Source organism: Bos indicus x Bos taurus, chromosome 4, assembly GCF_003369695.1.
Source record: "Bos indicus x Bos taurus breed Angus x Brahman F1 hybrid chromosome 4, Bos_hybrid_MaternalHap_v2.0, whole genome shotgun sequence".
NCBI lineage: Eukaryota > Metazoa > Chordata > Mammalia > Artiodactyla > Bovidae > Bos > Bos indicus x Bos taurus.
In genome coordinates this window covers 53,956,135-53,976,331 of record NC_040079.1, presented here as the reverse complement: position 1 = coordinate 53,976,331, position 20,197 = coordinate 53,956,135, and the positions used below count along the sequence as shown (strand labels likewise).

General features: G+C 41.8%; 1 protein-coding gene across 1 annotated transcript in view; it reads right to left on the bottom strand.

The window, feature by feature from the left end:
* The window catches only part of GARS (glycyl-tRNA synthetase), a 53,711-nt gene extending 35,702 nt beyond the window's left edge, over nucleotides 1-18,009 (bottom strand). Inside the window, exons 1-2 of the mRNA XM_027539451.1 lie at nucleotides 17,700-18,009; nucleotides 194-295 (exon numbers count right to left, since the gene is read on the bottom strand). Of these exons, the coding sequence (XP_027395252.1) occupies nucleotides 194-295; nucleotides 17,700-17,921 (324 nt within the window). The 5' untranslated portion in view covers nucleotides 17,922-18,009. The remainder of the gene's footprint in view (nucleotides 1-193; nucleotides 296-17,699) is intronic.
* Between the last annotated feature and the right edge of the window lie 2,188 nt (nucleotides 18,010-20,197).

Below are 20,197 nucleotides of genomic sequence, written 5' to 3'. Positions count from 1 at the left end.
AAAAGCTGACATTTTGAATTACACATTGAAAGGAAGGAGTCTACCAAGTAGAGAAGGAGGAGAGGGCATTCTGGATAAACAGAGATAGAGCAACTTTCAAATTTTTTTCTAGGCCTCTCCCACCCACAGAGACTAAGTAATGATGAGCAATTCTATAGCTACTTATGTTCCTTTCCGAGGATCCAAGACTCACCTTTGCTTCCAGAATCCTCTTGCGGGCTTTGAGCTCAGCTACCGCCTTATCTACATCTACTTGGGGTGCTTTATCTTCTTTGAGTTTTCGTACAAGATCTCCCTAGCCAACAAAGAGAATCAGTAGTCATGACTGGTTTCAGAAGTAAAGTTAGAAATGTGCTTTTCAGCACATCTTTTAAACAGTATCTGTGTGAGAATGAGGAAATTCAAAGGTTTATTATGTGAAAGGTCATTATGAATACTGTAGGTCTCTGCCCGCAGCATGTATAATCTAAACATATAGACAGGTACATAAATAACTACACTTGCAGAGCAATTATTACTGGTTTGTTTTCTTTGTGGGGAGGAGATGCAGAGAGGAGAAAAGCACTGATCAAAAAGTAAAAACCCTGGTTGTGTCTACCGGGTAAGAATCTGCCTTGCAATTCAGGGGGATAGGGGTTTGATCCCTGGTCGGAGAACTAAGATCCCATATGCCGCAGGGCAACTAAGACCACAGGCTACAATTAGGCAGCATGCACTCTGCAACTAGAGGAAGCCTGCTCCCTGCAACAGAGATCCAGCACAGCCACACACACACACACACAAAATAAGAGCAAGATAAGCACTGAGAACTCAGAAGAACCAATGAATAGACTACCATCTCCTTGAATCTCTGTTTTTTCTTGCGTACAAAAAAAAAAAAAAAAGACTGTTTTAGTTTTCTGCTTACTTCTCTGCCCATTTGTTCTCAGTCACTTACCTTCCTCTGCCCTTTACTATTGCATTTTTTTCCTTGCTAATTTCTTTAGACTACTTTATTCACTTCCAACAACCTACCACCTGTACATTGATTTTCTTACAGTAATGTGGTAGAATAAGTAATCTGAGAGAACAAACAAAACGTTACCACATGGTCTGGGAAATTTCAAGATGAGAAATTAAAAGGTATCAAATTAATAGAGCCCTGGGGGGCCCATCAGAAGCAACTGCTCTCTAAAGTAGACCTTCCATAGGCCTTTCAGGATTTTCAGTTTAAGGTTACAAAAATAATAAGCACTCAGCTCAAAATTTTAAAATCCATGAGGAAGAGAGCCACCATGAGTGAGACCCGGCAGAAACAACAAATAACAAAATTAGATCCTTTAAAAGTATTTGAATGACCAAACATACTTTTTAAATGCTCAAGATGTTTAAAGTAAAATAAAAAGAGGAATCAAAAACATGAGTCAAGAATAAGAGACTATCAAAAACAATCAGGGGACTTGAAAAAGAACCACATAGAACATTGGGAAATAATCACTGAAATTAAAAACCCAATGGACAGTTTAAACAGCAGATCAGACAGTTGAAGAGAGAATTAGTGACTTAGAAAAGAAATTATCCCTGGATAATTTTCATTCCATGGAATGGAACAGAAAGACGAAGTTGAAAATACAGATAATCATACACAGAAAAGAGAATGGAAATGGGATACATGTTCTCCTTATTCCCCTCTTGTCAGGAAGCATTTAACAGGAGGCTTCCTGTGTGCTGTTTTGCATCTGTCATGAATCCTCTGTCCCTTATTAATTCCTGAATATTCAGGAATTAAGTGGAGTAGCAAACTACTCCCGGGGCTTAGGAATGCATGCATTGCCTTCCTTAGTTTTTCCATACAGTGATAAATAACTATTTACGACCTTCTTCCTTTTTATGAACCATACGGTAAGAGTGATTATTTACAACCCTCTCTCTTTCATATCAATGACCTCATGTTTCCTTGACAACTTGTACGTTTTTATTTATCTCTGCTGAAAATAGCTACCTTGTAAGACAGTATAAACACCCACACAATGTTGAATAAAACACCTTTGCTCCATCAGAGCTTGAGGCCCCGTGTCTTTCTTTTTTTCCTTCTCTCTCTCTCTCTCAGGCTAATTCTCTGGAGCTCAGAAACCCGTCGTGCTCATTCTCCTGCCCAGGCTTCTAAGACCCTCCTGAGAAGGCGCACTGTGCATTCACCCCCTTGAGAGGGCGCCAGGTGCCTATTGAAGTCCTTTAATGGACTGGAACCTGGTGGTCCGGAGTCGACGACAAGAAAGTAAAGGAGAAAGAGGCTGATATTCCTTGGTTTATACAGAAAACCAATAAAGTCCCTGACACAGGGCTTGCTCTGTTCACAAAGGCCTCAGGCGCCCTCTCGATGGGGTGAAGGCATAGAGCGCCTTTTCAAGAGGGTCTTAGAAGCCTGGGCAGGAAAGTGAACCCAGAGGGCCTCTGCGCTCCAGAGAATTAGCCTGAGAGAGAGAGAGAGAGAGAGAGAGAGAGAGAGAAGACACGGGGACCAAAGCTCTGATGGAGCAAATGTGTTTTAACCAACATGGTGTGGGCATACATACTGTCTTACAAGGTAGTTATTCTCAGCAAAGATAAAGATTAAAATTCAAGACTTACAAAAAACATACATGATTCATATTAAAGAGACAGAGTTGTAAACAATCACTTTTACCGTATGGTTCATAAGAAGGAAGAGGGTATTTATCACTGTATTGAAAAACTAACAAGGAAATGCCTGGATTCCTCAGCCCCGGGAGAGGCTTGCCTCTCCTCTTAATTCCTGAATATTCAGAAATTAATAAGGAACAGAGAACTCCTGACAGATCCAAAACAGTATACAGGAAGCCTCCTGTTAAATGCTTCCTGACAGGTGCCCTCAGGAGCGACACAAGCCCTGTATCAAGGACTTTATTGGTTTTCTGCATAAACCAAGGAATATCAGCCTCTTTCTCTCTTTTACTTTCTTATCATCAACTCCGGACCACCAGGTTCCAGTCCATTAAAGGACCTCAACAAGTGGTACCCGAACAGGAGCCTGGTACACTTTGTAGATTTGGACGGAGTGACCCCAAGGGCCCATTGAGGCCGGTAAGTACTAACAAATGGGTAATATGGCTGGAAAGCCCCATCACTTTTCTACTTTACTTCAGCACTTATTTAAAGTTCAGGGACTTTCAGTTTCGTGTCAGCGAATAGAAGCTTGCCTTCAGACAGTGGCTGAATGTAACCCTTGGTTCCCTGATGAAGGTAGTTTTGAATTAGAACAACATAAAATATTTCAGAATTTTCCTACAAGCCCTGCCCCGGTTGCTCCAAGTGCTCCTCTCCTGCCAGTGGGCACAAATCCTAAAGTTTCTCCCTTGCTAGAACCTAATTATTCTGGCAACGACTCCCCTAAGACACCTTTTGACATTAAAACCAACAACACCTTTCTGAACAACAATAATATACCTACTCACTCTCCTTCATGACAGAGGCTCTCTGAATTGCTGGCTTTACAATCACAGGTCTCTGAAGCCGATGGTTTCTCCGCCTTTCCAGTTTTTAGAAATCCTGACGCTCAAGGGCAAATAATACCTCATTATGAGGGTATTAACCTTCTTCACATGCAACAAATTAAAAAAGCTATAACTATGTACAGCCCACATTCACCTTTTACTAAAGCATTTCTAAATTCTGTAACATCCTCTATTGGAGATTTTATTCCCCATGATTGGCAAACTTTAATAACAGCTTTCCTTAAACAAGGAGAAATTCAAATTACGATGTCATCTCAGATTTTATGACAATTCAAAAAGGGGGATAAAATTGCTCAATTACTTCTTTTACCTTATATTTCTATTAACTCCTCTAATGATATACGGACGGGCGGATTCAGCAGTACAGATCAAAAACAGTCCTTTTGGACATCATTAGTATCTGAATTTGCCTGACCAACTATAAATATCAAAATTAATGGTAAAAGATTTTCTGGTCTCCTCGACACTGGGTCTGATATTACTATTATTTCCAAACATTTATGGCCCAAATCCTGGCCTGTACAAAAAATTTCTTGCCAAATTGCAGGGATTTCTCAAACCAAAGTACAAGAGGTTTATCAGAGTACTCAGATTTATCCATGTGAGAGACCAGAAGGCCAATCTGCAACACTAAGACCTTATGTGATAGATGCACCCCTTAACCTGATAGGAAGGGACTTACTTATGTGATGGCAAACTCAGATATACATTCCACATTTTTCCTAGAGGCCACTGCTCATATAACTTGGAAGAATGACGAGCCCATTTGGACAGAGCAGTGGCCCCTCACAAAAGACAAATTACAGGCGGCTAAGGAACTTACAGATACACAACTAGAATTAAAGCATATTGAGGAATCTTGTTCTCCTTGGAACTCTCCTATTCTCATTATTTAAAAAAAAAAAAAAATCTAACAAATGGCATCTCCTCAGTTCAGTTGAGTCGCTCAGTCGTGTCCGACTCTTTGCGACCCCATGAATCACAGCACGCCAGGCCTCCCTGGCCATCACCAATTCCCGGAGTTCACTCAAACTCACGTCCATCGAGTCAGTGATGCCATCCAGCCATCTCATTCTCTGTTGTCCCCTTTTCCTCCTGCCCCCAATCCCTCCCAGCACCACAGTCTTTTCCAATGAGTCAACTCTTTGCATGAGGTGGCCAAAGTACTGGAGCTTCAGCTTTAGCATCATTCCCTCCAAAGAACACCCAGGGCTGATCTCCTTCAGAATGGACTGGTTGGATCTCCCTGCAGTCCAAGGGACTCTCAGGAGTCTTCTCCAACACCACAGTTCAAAAGCATCAATTCTTCGGCGTCTCCTAACAGACCTTAAAGAAGTTAATGCATCTGTGAAACCTATGGGTGCATCACCTACCACTATTCCTTAAAATCGGCATATTATTATTATTGATTTACAAGATTGCTTTTTTAATATACCTTTACACCCTTTAGACCGAGAGAGATTCGCTCTGTCTCTCCCTTATCCTAATCATACTGGACCCCATAAATGGTACCAATGAACTGTACTGCCACAAGGGATGATGAATTCTCCCACCATGTGTCAGTACTACGTAGCCAAAGCCCTTGAGCCTGTGAGAAAGCAATTTCCTAACTTTCTTGTTATTCACTATATGGATGATATATTGTTTTCAGCTCCATCTATCTTAGAAACTTAACACGTTTGATATAGCTCAACTATGCTTAAAAAACTCTGGATTAATCATTGCCCCTCAAAAAATTCAAACCTCTACACCTTACCATTACTTGGGGTTTGTTGTTAATAGACAATGTATTACTCCCCAACTACCTCAGATCCGTACTGATAAATGATCAACCTTAAATGATTTTCAAAAGCTCTTAGGTGATATAAATTGGATTAGATATTCTTTAGACATTGCTAATTATCAACTGAATAACCTATTTAATACTTTAAAAGGAGATCCTGATTTAAATAGCCCTCATTCACTTTCTCAAGAGGCACGAGAGGAACTCTATTTGGTGCAAAGTAAATTACAAAAACAATTTCTTACTCACATCAAACTAGATTTACCTCTAGAATTATTTGTACTCCCCTCTCTTCATTCTCCCACAGGACTTCTTGCCCAACAAGAACACCCAGTAGAATGGATCTACACCCGTTTTAGGGGAATAAAGTCACTTACACCCTACCTGAATTTAATTGCTCTAATCATTATCAATGGAAGAAATAGGACTAAAACTCTAATTAGCTCTGATCCTCATAAAATTGTAATACCTATCAATAAATCTCAATTTGAGAACACATTACAAACGTCTACCAATTTCCAAATAGCTTTTCTGGAATATTTTGGAGAAATTACATTTCATTATCCTTGTGGTAAGCTGTGGAATTTCTTCAAAAATACTGAATTTATTATTTCTCACGTTACCAGCTCCCAGCCTATACCACAGGCTGAGGTTTTTTATAGAGATGGGACTAAAAACGCCAAAGCTTCAGTCTGGTCTCTTAAGGAATATAAAGTCTTTTATACTAAATTTCATTCTGCTCAACAAAATAAATTATATGCTCTTATTCAAGTTATTTGCCTACATCCTTTCCCCATTAATATAGTCTCTGACTCTATATATTCAGTTTTTGTATTAAAAAACATAGAAACCTCCACGATAAACTCCAATCAACTTACTATTTAACAACTCTTTTTTGAACTACAATCTGTTTTTAGAAACTGCAGTTCTCCCATTTATATTACACATATTCGAGCACATTGTTTACTTCCTGGCCCCAAGACTTATGGTAATGAGCAAGCTGATAAATTGGTTTCCTTTGCTACTCCAGATACTTCTTGACTTCCTACTTTTGCATTCCAGTCCTCTATAATGAAAAGGACATCTTTTTGGGGTGTTAGTTCTAAAAGGTCTTGTAGGTCTTCATAGAACCGTTCAGCTTCTTCAGCGTTACTGGTTGGGGCATAGACTTGGATTACTGTGATATTGAATGGTTTGCCTTGGAAATGAAGTGATCATTCTGTCGTTTTTGAGACTGCACCCAAGTACTGCATTTCGGACTCTTTTGTTGACCATAATGGCTACTCCATTTCTTCTGAGGGATTCCTGCCCATAGTAGTAGATATAATGGTCATCTGAGTTAAATTCACCCATTCCAGTCCATTTTAGTTCGCTGATTCCTAGAATGTCAACATTCACTCTTGCCATCTCTTGTTTGACCACTTCTAATTTGCCTTGATTCATGGACCTGACATTCCAGGTTCCTATGCAATACTGCTCTTTACAGCATCGGACCTTGCTTCTATCACCAGTCACATTCACAGCTGGGTATTGTTTTTGCTTTGGAAAACTTAGCAGTGGCCACAGGACTGGAAAAGGTCAGTTTTCATTCCAATCCCAAAGAAAGGCAATGCCAAAGAATGCTCAAACTACTGCACAATTGCACTCATCTCACATGCTAGTAAAGTAATGCCCAAAATTCTCCAAGCCAGGCTTCAGCAATACATGAACCGTGAACATCCTGATGTTCAAGCTGGTTTTAGAAAAGGAAGAGGAACCAGAGATCAAATTGCCAACATCTGCTGGATCATCGAAAAAGCAAGAGAGTTCCAGAAAAACAACTATTTCTGCTTTATTGACTATGCCAAAGCCTTTGACTGTGTGGGTCACAATAAACTGTGGAAAATTCTGAAAGAGATGGGAATACCAGACCACCTGACCTGCTTCTTGAGAAATCTGTATGCAGGTCAGGAAGCAACAGTTAGAACTGGACATGGAACAACAGACTGGTTCCAAATAGGAAAAGGAGTACGTCAAGGCTGTATATTATCATCCTGCTTATTTAATTTATATGCAGAGTACATCATGAGAAACGCTGGACTGGAAGAAACACAAACTGGAATCAAGACTGCCAGGAGAAATATCAATAACCTCAGATATGCAGAGGACACCACCCTTATGGCAGAAAGTGAAGAGGAACTAAAAAGCCTCTTGATGAAAGTGAAAGTGGACACTGAAAAAGTTGGCTTAAAGCTCAACATTCAGAAAACGAAGATCATGGCATCCAGTCCCATCATTTCATGGGAAATAGATGGGAAAACAGTGGAAACAGTGTCAGACTTTATTTTTGGGGGCTCCAAAATCACTGCAGATGGTGATTGCAGCCATGAAATTAAAAGACGCTTACTCCTTGGAAGGAAAGTTATGACCAACCTAGATAGCATATTCAAAAGCAGAGACATTACTTTGCCAACAAAGGTCCGTCTAGTCAAGGCTATGGTTTTTCCTGTGGTCATGTATGGATGTGAGAGTTGGACTGTGAAGAAAGCTGAGCGCTGAAGAATTGATGCTTTTGAACTGTGGTGTTGGAGAAGACTCTTGAGAGTCCCTTGGACTGCAAGGACATCCAACCAGTCCATTCTGAAGGAGACCAGCCCTGGGTGTTCTTTGGAAGGACTGATGCTAAAGCTGAAACTCCAGTACTTTGGCCACCTCATGCGAAGGGTTGAGTCACTGGAAAAGACTCTGATGCTGAGAGGGATTAAGGGCAGGAGGAGAAGGGGATGACAGAGAATGAGATGGCTGGATGGCATCACTGACTCGATGGACGTGAGTCTGAGTGAACTCCAGGAGTTGGTGATGGACAGGGAGGCCTGGCGTGCTGCGATTCATGGGGTCGCAAAGAGTCGGACACGACTAAGCGACTGAAGTGAACTTGCTACTCCAGAAGAACAGCATGCTCTGTTGCATAACAATGCTGGCTCCCTACACCATCTATGGAATATCCCATACCACCAGGCTAAAGAAATTATTAGTAATTGCTCTACTTGTAGACCCCTATATCTTGGACCCATCGCACAAGGTATTAATCCTCGCAGTTTGCAACCTAATGAACTATGGCAAATGGATATAACTCATTGCCCTGAACTTTCTCCATCTTCTTTCTTGCATGTCTGTATCGACACTAATTTTTCTTTTATTTGGGCCACATCTCGTCGCGGTGAGCCTACAAAACACATTATAACTCACTTATTAACTTGTTTTGCTGTAATGGGAACTCCCAGTTCTATAAAAACACAATGGCCCTGCCTATATTTCTAGACACTTTAAACAAGTTTTACAATCTTTTTCTATTACACATATTACAGGTATTCCTTATAATCCACAGGCACAAGGCATAGTCGAACGAGCACATCACACACTAAAGTTACAAATAAAAAATTTAAAATGGGGGAATACACAGGAACACTACTGTCTTCCTTATCTAAAGCAGACTTTACTATATTCCAACATAAGATATTTTCTAAACCTATAACTATTGTTAATACAGCTTTATTTGTTTTAAATTTTTTAAACTTACCACAGGGAGATATTTTAACGAGGGCAGAAAAGCATTTCGAGGAATTGAAGGACGCTTCTCTTCCTCTGCCCATCTGGTACAAAGACAGGTTAACGAAACAATGGAAATCTGGGAAACTAATCTTACAGGGAAAGGGGTATGCTTGTATTTCCCCAGATGGATCCAACAAACTCACATGGCTTCCTCTTCAGAAGATTCGACTCAAGGGGGCCCCCGGCCTTCAAAATGGAGACGGGACAACAAAAACCCCAGGAGGAAGAAATTCCAATATGGGCCATGCCGGCTCGAATGATCTCCAGGAAACATCACCCTCGGTGGCATCACCCTTATGATCTCCCCACTTGGGGACAAATAAAACCCTTATTAATCAAGCTAAAAATCTGGTTTCTCAACAGAGAATGCTTCAGCGTCCTGAATACGTTCTCCTGAGAATGCTCAGTCTCCTGACCTGTGCCTCCCCTGCGTGAACCGGATTAACTAATCAGACTTAACTGGGCTTACTTACTCAACCCACCTTTATTGCATGTCATAAAATGGACGGAGAAAAGAGAGATCCTGTCAATGACTCCACCCATATGCCCCCTCCCTGGGGAGGAGGGAAAACTAATTAACATTTCTTTAGGCTATGAAGTCCTTCCCTTGTGACCTGGGCCCAGGAAAATTATGCATAAACGTCAGCCAACAAACTTGGGCTTTTGTCCTGCCTCCAAAAGAAGACTTTCGGACATTGCTTGGATTATTTACTGCCCTTTCTTTGTCTGTGAACCATGTTTATACTACTGAGACTTTAGGGAAAGAGTTAGGGAAAGAACAAAGAACATTATGCAAAGGGTTTACTTATAAGAACTTTACACATACTCCTGTTCATTGGGACAAATGTCAAGCCAAATCAGGAAAATTAATGTTTGTGGCTAATTATACAATTGTTGACTGGGGACCCCATGGTATGTGGTTTTCTAACTGCTCAGAAGAGGACAACAGCACGGTGTGTGACTATGTTGCGCAAGTGACATGGAAGGTCACCGACACTGCGATGGAGCACTACCACAACAAAGGACTTCTTGGGTGGCTTGAAGGTGGATAGCCCCACCTCGTCCTAGGATGGTCCTCGACAAACAGAGTGGGCCTGAACAATGGGACGCTTGGAAACTTGCTGCAAGCACCGAAGAACTTGGAACTTGGACCGGACATTTCACAGGGACCAGTCGTGGTCTTCGTAACTATTTCTTTTGCTATAATCAGTCATATTTTATACAGGCCTGTGTCCCACTTTCTTTTGTTATAGCCAAAGAAAATTTACAATAAGACTTTACGTTCTGTAACTTGTATTAATTGCAAACTATATACTTGTCTTAACTCCTCTATCTCTTTAAGAAATGGTTCCCTTTTGATTCTTCGATCTCGACGTAATTTGTGGTTACCAGTAAATCTCCAACGACCCTGGGAAGAAGGTCTCATGGCTGGACTTGCTTCCAGATTACTTCAATTTTGTGTCACTCCTGTTCATTTTAATCACAGTGCCTACGACTGGGAACAAATCAAATTTCATTTACAAAATATACATCATAACGCCTCTCTGAATGTACAATTACTGCAAAAGGAAATCTTTGAAACTTTTTCTAAACGTCTCCCCTCCTCCACTAATTTGGAAACTTTAGCTGAACAACTAGCCAATCAATTATCTGGGCTAGACCCACGAAGATGGTTTCAAAGTATTACCCACTGCATCAGGTCTGGAACTGTAACTTTGGTGATTGTCTTGATAATTATATTTGTTGTTTATCATTGCCTTTCTATAAGGTTGGTTAATACTAAACAATGGAGAAGGCAATGGCACCCCACTCCAGTACTCTTGTCTGGAAAATCCCATGGACGGAGGAGCCTGGTAGGCTGCAGTCCATGGGGTTGCTAAGAGTCGGACACGACTGAGCGACTTCACTTTCACTTTTCAGTTTCATGCATTGGAGAAGGAAATGGCAACCCACTCCAGTGTTCTTGCCTTAAGAATCCCAGGGACGGGGGAGCCTGGTGGGCTGCCGTCTATGGGGTCACACAGAGTTTGACATGACTGAAGCGAGTTAGCAGCAGCAGCAGCAGCAATACTAAACAAACTCAACTGGTCAAGACCTTTTTTTACAAATATAATAAAATAGGGAGAATTGTCAGGAAGCATTTAACGGGAGGCTTCCTGTGTGCTGTTTTGCATCTGTCATGAATCCTCTGTCTCTTATTAATTCCTGAATATTCAGGAATTAAGTGGAGTAGCAAACTACTCCCGGGGCTGAGGAATGCATGCACTGCCTTCCTTAGTTTTTCCATACGGTGAGAAGTAACTATTTACGACCTTCTTCCTTTCTATGAACCATACGGTAAGAGTAATTATTTACAACCCTCTCTTTCATATCAATGACCTCATGTTTCCTTGATAACTTCTAAGTTTTAATTTTATCTCTGCTGAAAATAGCTACCTTGTAAGACAGTATAAACACCCACACAATGTTGAATAAAACACCTTTGCTCTATCAGAGCTTGAGTCCCCGTGTCTTTCTTTTTTTCCTTCTCTCTCTCTCTCTCTCTCTCTCTCTCTCTCAGGCTAATTCTCTGGAGCTCAGAAACCCCTCATGCTCATTCTCCTGCCCAGGCTTCTAAGACCCTCTTGAGAAGGCGAACTGTGCCTTCACCCCCTCGAGAGGGCGCCAGGTGCCTTTGTGAGCGACACAAGCCCTGTATCTAGGATTTTATCGGTTTTCTGCGTAAACCAAGGAATATCAGCCTCTCTCTCTCTCTTTTACTTTATGGTCAACTCCGGACCACCAGGTTCCGGTCCATTAAAGGACCTCAACACCCTCTACTTTCAAACTGATTCCTCCTTTCTCTTTCTAAAACCCCAACTCCTTTGAGGGGCCTACCATCATCCTTTCCCCATTGTGGATATTTTCCCAAACTCCTGCCTACTTCCCTCATTCAGTGAACAGAACCCCCTCTCCTGTAATTCATGCTATTTCAGAATGTCCCAGTTAGGAGGCAAAAAAGCTGTTTAAAATGATCTGAACTAAGAACCTAACTCTGCTTATAAACGAGAAGTATTTCCCCAGTTTAACATACACTGAATTTTCCAGGGATGCACCCAGGAAAATGTATTTTAAAGGAAGACTAAAATCAACTATGCATGAGTGCTCAGTCACTCAGTTGTGTGGTATTCTTTGCGACCCCATGGGCTGTAGCCCACCATGCTCTGTGTCCATGGAACTTTCCAGGCAAGAATACTGGAGCAGGTTGCCATGCCCTCCTCCAGGGGATCTTCCCAATCTAGGGATCAAACCTGTGTCTCTTGCATCATCTGCACTGGCGGGCTGATTCTTTACCACTGTGCCACCTGGGAAGCCCCCAAATAAACTACACCTTAACTAAAAAAATAAAAAAGAAGACTATACCTTGCTTTGTTCAGAATTTTAGAAAGTTGCTATTGTTTGAAACAAAAAACAAAGAAGACATGTGACTACCGGCTATGCTGCTGCCTTGAGTAAACAATGCAATATATCTTTATCAGTGTGCATTAATAGCAACTGCATTCAGAGTAAATCTGTATAGGAGTATAAGCATCTGCTTCAGAGAAGGCAATGACACCCCACTCCAGTACTCTTGCCTGGAAAATCCCATGGACAGAGGAGCCTGGTAGGCTGCAGTCCATGGGGTCGCTGAGGGTCGGACACGACTGAGCGACTTCACTTTCATTTTTCACTTTTCATGCATTGGGGAAGGAAATGGCAACCCACTCCAGTGTTCTTGCCTGGAGAATCCCAGGGACAGGGGAGCCTGATGGGCTGCCATCTATGGGGTTGCACAGAGTCGGACACAACTGAAGCGACTTAGCAGCAGCAACAGCAGCATCTGCTTACTTCAGTAAAACTTCCAGTGGAGTCATACCCCCAAACTTACGTACTGAAATACATATTATTATAAATTACTTTTTATTTGTATTACATTTAGAGCACTATGTGTACATACAGTTTTCCTATGAAATATTGTATTTCTGAGGCATGAATTTCATTACAGGGTAGTAATGAATTTCAAAATATGTGGTATAAAAGGGGACACTGAGTCTGATATTGTTGAGAGTCACTGAGTTGGTTCTTCTTTTCATTCTCTTATTACATACAAATAGGTCTGGTCTGTTATTATACTAACAGTTTTTATTATCTTGACCTCTCTAGCAAAAGCAACATCCTCAGTCACCTTCTAATTTTAACTTCTTTATTAACACACACAATACCTGACATGACCCCATCAATGGATTGGCTTATTTATTTACATGCATTTTATTTGTCCCTGCCATTATACGGCAGGCTCTTTTAAGACAGGAACCTAGAATGTCAGTTCTGGCACTCAAATATTTCTTGCCTGCTATCACAACCTAAACCTAGCACCCTCCCAAGCACTTAACACTTGGTAAAGATCTACTGGCTTGGTCTTTACACATTCAGTGGTTCTTTTCCCCTGCTCTACCTGTCAGAACACTTATCTCGTAAAGGTTCATTAACAGTGCTTTTTGATGGGTATAAGAACCTATGAGAGTCTGTGTTCTGAAAAGAGGGTGGCAAGCAGTTCTTTTGAACGTCTAAAAGAAGTAAACAGTTCTTCTGAATACCCACCTTTGTGTGTCAAGTGCTGGCACTCCCATGTTTTCTTTTGGAGCTTTTCAAAGCACCGGGCAAGCAAGTGCTTGGTAAAGGTAAGAAGAACTTAAAATTAATTTTCCTGAATCATTTTTTCTGTTTTATAAAGTTCAGGCATAGAATGAGGCACACATACATTCCAGGAGAGGCTCACTATCAACAGAAGCAGTAGAAGAGTCAGGAATCCTATGCTGAGTTAATCATCTCTAAAAATCTCAATTAAGAAAATATTTGACCTATAGGGGTGGGATGAGGAGGGAGATGGGAGGGAGATTCAAAAGGAAGGGGATATATGTATACTTATGGCTGGTTCATGTTGAGGTTTGACAGAAAACCACAAAATTCTGTAAAGCAATTATCCTTCAATTAAAAAATAAACAAATTTTTTTAAAAAAAGAAAATAATCGAGTTTACTCTGAATAATGGAATAATTAAAACCATGATTTATAATGATCTAATTCTGAAAACAAAAGTTGCAGTTGATCTAAACATGGAAAGAAAGTACTTACGGATTCCTAATTTCTAATTATTTTCTCTCCTCTTTCTTCACCACAGACTATTGTGTGTGTGTTGAATGAAATCAATGTGAAATATCAATATTTCTAAGTTACCTTTAAGATACATCAACTAGAAGCTTAATTTCTGCATAAATTCTTACCATAAAGACATAGATTAGAACTAAAAGTCTGTGTTTATAAAATGAAATAATTATAGGTGAGAAATCATTCCAACAGACCTTTTTCATTCATCCTTCATACATATCATGGTGCATATTCAGTAGGCCAAGAAAAACAAGAAAACATTATCTTTTAATGATGTTTTAACTTTCTACCTATGGACCTAGAGGGTTCTTGTTAAGATTAATAAACTAATTTCAGATTCCCAAGTGTTTTACAACTATTGACAAAAACTTCATAAATGTATCATTTGTCCTTGATGGATTAAGCAAGAGCTTTAATGGGCACTCTTAGTTCAGAAAATCAAAGCAGAGAAAAATCCAGGGCTCTAACATTTCCCAAGACTGACTTTATTGGCCACAAATACCGTCAGTTGCTTTTCTGAAGTGACAGTCTTACTTCACTCATTTTACAGAAAATGAATGAATGCCAAAACCCAAGACTGAATAACACTCATCAGGCATTTTAGTATGTTTCATTTTTGCAACTCAATCGTAAGTGCTTTTCCTCAATCAACATACATGAGTATGCCTTATACATACTTCCTATTTTTGTCACACAGAATATTAAAAAGATGTGTACACAAAGGTCTGAATTTAACAAAATTAGTAATTTTTACTGCTTTTTCAAGGACACTCTAAAGCGAAACTGAGACAGGATTTGTTTGCTTGTTTTCAAAGTGTGACAATGTGGTAGAGAATATAAAGGTTTAGTGGCCCTTACTTGGTAAGTGCTACAGGCCAGCAGTTTTATTCACCATGCTCTGCACCATCAGTGCAAATGTCCACAGAGTGAACGATGCCAATAACATCTTAGTTTTATCATGAAAATGGTTTTGACCCTGGAGACCTCCAAGGGTTTGCAGACCACACTTTGAGAACCACTGCCCTAGAGCCACTTCCCAAACAAGACACTCCAGGATATGTTTATCAGCATGGTGGTGGTTGTGGTGCCAATGTATCAGAACGTTTTTCAAATATAAAAGACTGTTCTTTATTCCGAGTTATGGCCTGTCCTTTCTTAGGTATTAAAATATATTTTCTTCTATGAAATAAAAGGGGAAACCAGATGGTAGTTTCTTGATTGCACTGCTTTGTTTTTTTTAAATGCCCTCATTTGGCAAAATGGGGCTTCCCTGGTAGCTCAGTGGTAAAGAATCCGCCTGCAACGCAGGAGACCCGAGTTTGATCCCTGGGTCAGGAAGATCTCCTAGCGAAGGAAATGGCAACCCACTCCAGTATTCTGGCCTGGAAAATCCTATGGACAGAGGAACCTGGTGGTGGGCTCCAGTTCGTGGGGTCACAAAAGAGTATGACACTACTTGACAACTAAACAACAACAAACCTGGCAAAATAAAGTCTGGCCACTCTATGCTAATTTCCAATTTGTTTTTAGCTCAATGCCCTAGGGTGTCCTTCATCAAACAATTAACAGTTTTCTAGATGCTCTGAGGCCCTTTTACAAGCTCCAAAACTAAATTCTTCAGGAAATAACTAAGAATATGCCATGGTGAAACACATTTCAGCCAATCAACAAACCAAATCTGTAAAAAAACAGCAGCATTCACATGGCATACCAGATTGGCAAATTTATACGAACTAGCTATTTATCCAAAACACATGCCACTAACGAAACCCGTTATTAAGCACCTTACAAATCCCACTCCAAGGATGCCTTCAATTGCACAAACTTCACAGTGGAAATTGTATCTCATTTCTTCGAAAGCAAAAAAAAAAAAAAAAGGTTAACCAGATAATCTTTAAATTCCCTTCCAGTTGACCCTGAAAGCAGTGTGATTCAAAGTCCCAGGTAGTTAACTGATTTATGTGTGGTCCTGAAAAATTAGGAAAAGAAAACACAAACTGACAGACTAACTTACATATTCGGAAAATAGCTTGAAGCGCCAAATATCTAGCAATCAAGCCAACACAAACAATACACAAGACAGTAATAATAGCGGAAGGCTATTCCCCCATCAAAGTGTACTTCAGTTAACTAGTTCCAGAGTCTTGCTACAGATGGATAATGTGCACTGCAGTTCCAGGGTAACGTGGCAGAGGGAGGGGCTTGGGTGTGCGTTTTCCCAAATTAGATGTATTCTCCCTTCTAAAGTGAAGGATATGAAGAAAGAGGGGGGAAAAAAAAGTTGAGACAGAAAAGACAAAGGAATCACACTTAATTGTATTTAAGGAGGGTGTGTGGAGGAAGATGGAGAATATGCATTCATAAAGCTCTGATACCAAGAAAAAAGAATAAATTAAGCCCACAGTAAAATTAAATAGGATAGAATCAATCAGGCTCAAACTAGAGAGAAGTAGATAAAGTGGCAGAATTTGCCGAATTTTCTGCAGCACTGCCCCAATGAATTATTTCCGAGAGAGGGATCCACCCTCCGTAGCCAAGGCAAGTTATTGCATCAGGCGCCGGTGCTGGAGAAACCCGTTCTGTGCTTCCTACTAGGTCATCTACTCTTGGGGTTCAATTCCAAGCTTCTGGTTCTACCTGACTGGATGTGAGAATACCCTGTCCTCTCTAAATTCTGATGTCCATGCAGTGCCCTAGGAAAAGGAGGCCTGGATTAAACCACCAAGCTCTCCAGCCCATGAAACCTCCCTCCCTTCCGCAAAATCAAATTTCAAAATGTTCCATATGAAGGATGGCTGCCTTCACCGAGTAACTCAGGAACATTTACAGCTTCTCACGTTTACGATCTGAAAGTTCACTCGTTTCAAGTGGTCTTTTCGGAACCCAGAAAATGACAGGAGCGAAGGATGATGAACTCACATTATTAGAGGAAAGAGAGAAAGTTCAAAACCTCCCCTTATCCAGGTCTCAACTATTTTACTTTCTCAGCGGACCATTCGGCTAACTAAGCACCGAATGAAGATGTCAAGGAAGAAACACTATTTAAAGCATCTCAAAGATTAAAAAAAAGAGAGTCAGGCGGTAAGAAGAGAGAACCCGCAGCTTCTTCGGCTCGTAACTGACCAGGGAGGAATTAGGAATCTCGCCACCCAGGAAGCACAAAGAACATAGCAGGGACAGGAAATCTAAAATTGAGGTTATTAAAAAAATAAATAAATAAAATAAAATAAAATTGAGGTTATTGAGCTAGAACAGGGTGGAGAAGCTAAGGGTTACAGATCCCAGCGTCATCGGAGAGGGAAGAGGCAAGGCAGTAACAAGGACTGGGAAAGGAGAACAGATCGCGAGAGAAGGGACGCAGGATGTCGAGGGATCCGCGGGAGTCACCCAAGGAGAGGGGAGGAGAGGGATCCACGGGAGGGAAGGTGGCCGGAGCACGCGGGGACTTGAGTCCAAAGTGAAGGAGGCGAGGAAGATGCCTGGAAACCAAGGGCTTCCAGAGAATGAAAGAGACGGGTAATCGATGAGGTGGACCGGTGCCCAGGAAAAAGAGAGAGAGAAGATGAGAAGGAGGGGACCAGGAGGGAGGAGAGCCGGGGCTGAGTGCAAAGCGCAGAATGCCGGTACCTGCTGGCGCACGGCTAGCCTGAGAGGTGCCAGCACCTCCTCAGCCCCGGCGCCGTCCATGCTGCTCCGGGAGGCGGCGGCGGGGAACCAGGTCGGGACGCGGGCGGGCTTGCTGATGGGCCGGCAGGGCAGGAGCGGAGGCCGGGCCGGGAGACCGGGCGGCGGCGACGGCAGCAGAGCGGCGAGGGCAGCTCTAAGCAGCGCCGGACGCAGAGAGGGCATGAGCCGGCGGCGCTGGGAGGTCTGGAGGGGGCGGCGGCGGAAGCGGCGCGCGCGGCCGGGCAGGGAGCATGATGAAATCGCAGCGTAAACGCCGCGGCGCGCGCAGCCGCACACTCCCCACCCCGCGACGCGGCGCCGGGTCGCCACCGGCCGATTCGACACAAAACCCCGGAAGGACCCGGAATCATTCAGAGCCCCGAAAGGGCTTGAGCCGCCTTGGGCGCACAAGAGGGCTGTGGGGTCCCAGGTAGACCCCCGGCAAACAGATTTGCACAGTGCGTTAGTGGACATTTAAGGACTCAGCCCTGTCCGAGACACGCGGACTGAAACTCACGAGGACCTTCAGAGCACAGGCTTGTACAGGGACACTGACGCTCTGGCCGACCCATAGGAGTACACACTTCTGTTTCTGTTCTTTCGCCCCCTGGTTCTTAAAGGGTCATGTCCGACTCTGCGACCCCGTGGACTGTAGCCCGCCAGGCTCCTCTGCCCATGGATTATTCAGGCAAGAATACTTGAGTGGGTGGCCATTTCCCCCTCCAGGAGATCTTCCCCACCCAGGCATGGAACCCGAGTCTCCTGCATTGGCAGGCGGATTCTTTACCACTGGTACCTGGGTAGACTCAAAACAGATAGAGACTTAGTGTTGCCCAAGCTCGGATGATCCTCAGATAAAGAAACACATCAAGAGAAGTGAATGATCTGTTCATCTTCACCCATCCATGCCTTCCCAATGTCAAGACAAAAGGTGAAGAAAGGGAGAAGAATGATGGACTTAATTTGGAGAAAATCAGTGCTGACCATCTTTTGCTGGGCGAACAAGATTTGAATCAGCAAAGATGAGGAAAGGCAAGAGGGAGTGGAGAGGAGCTTCCAAGTGCCTCGGCTTCCCTCTGCTTGGCCCTGCCTCAGCTGACCTGACTCATGGTTAGGCCCCAGATGATGGACCCTCTGGAAGTGGCTTCTTCTCTCCCTCCTGCCGCAAGGGCAGGTTGGCTGAAAAAGCTAGATTCTGTTTCCGCAGAGAGAATAGAAAAATAAAGAATGTGTTAATTTTAGAAATAGCATTACACACACACACACTAGAATGCCTAAAATGGAAATGATGGAAAATGCTAGGAGATGCTCAGGGACACTCCCACACAGCTGAGGGGAATGTGGATTGGTACAGACTTTGGAGGACGGCTTTGACAGTATCTCCTGAAACTAACGGTACACACCTTAGTCCAAAGTGGAGGAGGTGAGGAAGATGCCTGGAAATCAAGTCTTCCAGGGAATGAAAGGGGTCATGGGCAAAGAGGACCCGTGCCCAGGAGTATACAAGAGTACACAGGCTCAACAGACTGAAGTCACCTTTCCCAGAACTGTGAAAACTTCATAGTACCTCTCTTCCTCTTTCAGTTTGTGGTTCTAGAGAAGTACACATAACTTAGCATAAGCAGAGCAGGTACAGAATGTTAAATAATGTATATTCTTAAAACATTTATTTCAAGATTTAATTTTGGGGGATAGAATATATACTTTTATTGAAGTATAATTAATTTACAATGTTGTGTTAGTTTCAAGTGTATAGCAAAGTGATTCAGTTATACATTCATACATATATATATTTTTTTTCAGATTCTTTTCTATTACTGGTTATTACAAGATACTGAGTATAGTTCCTGGGGCTATACAGTAGGTCTTTGTAGTATGACTGTTTATACACGGAGAATATATTTAAGTTTGTTAAGCTGATGTGAAACTTAAATATTAGGCACCTGCTAGATGAGACTTCATTTAGTACAAGCTTTGATATTTATTAATTATAATTTTTATTTGGCTTTATTTTAATAGGTAATTTTATATTTTTAATTGAAGTATAGTTGATATACAATAGTATATAAGTTTCAGGTGTACAAGATAGTGATTCACAATTTTTAAGGGAGTGAGAGAGGGTGAGCTGGTTGGATGGCATCATCGACTCAATGGATGTGAGTCTGAGCAAACTCCAGGAAACAGTGAAGGACAGGGAAGCCTGGCGTGCTGCAGTCCATGGGGTTGCGAAGAGCTGGACACAACTGAGCAACTAAACAACAGCAACAGCACTCCACTTACAGCTTTTTATAAAATATTGGTTATATTCTCTGTGTTGTACAATATATCCTTATAGCTTATTTTACACATAATAGTTCATACTCTTAATCCTTTGCCCTTATATTGCCTGTTTATCCTTCTCTCTCCCTACAGGTAACCACTAGTTTGTATTTTATTTGTTGTTGTTCCTTCACTAAGTC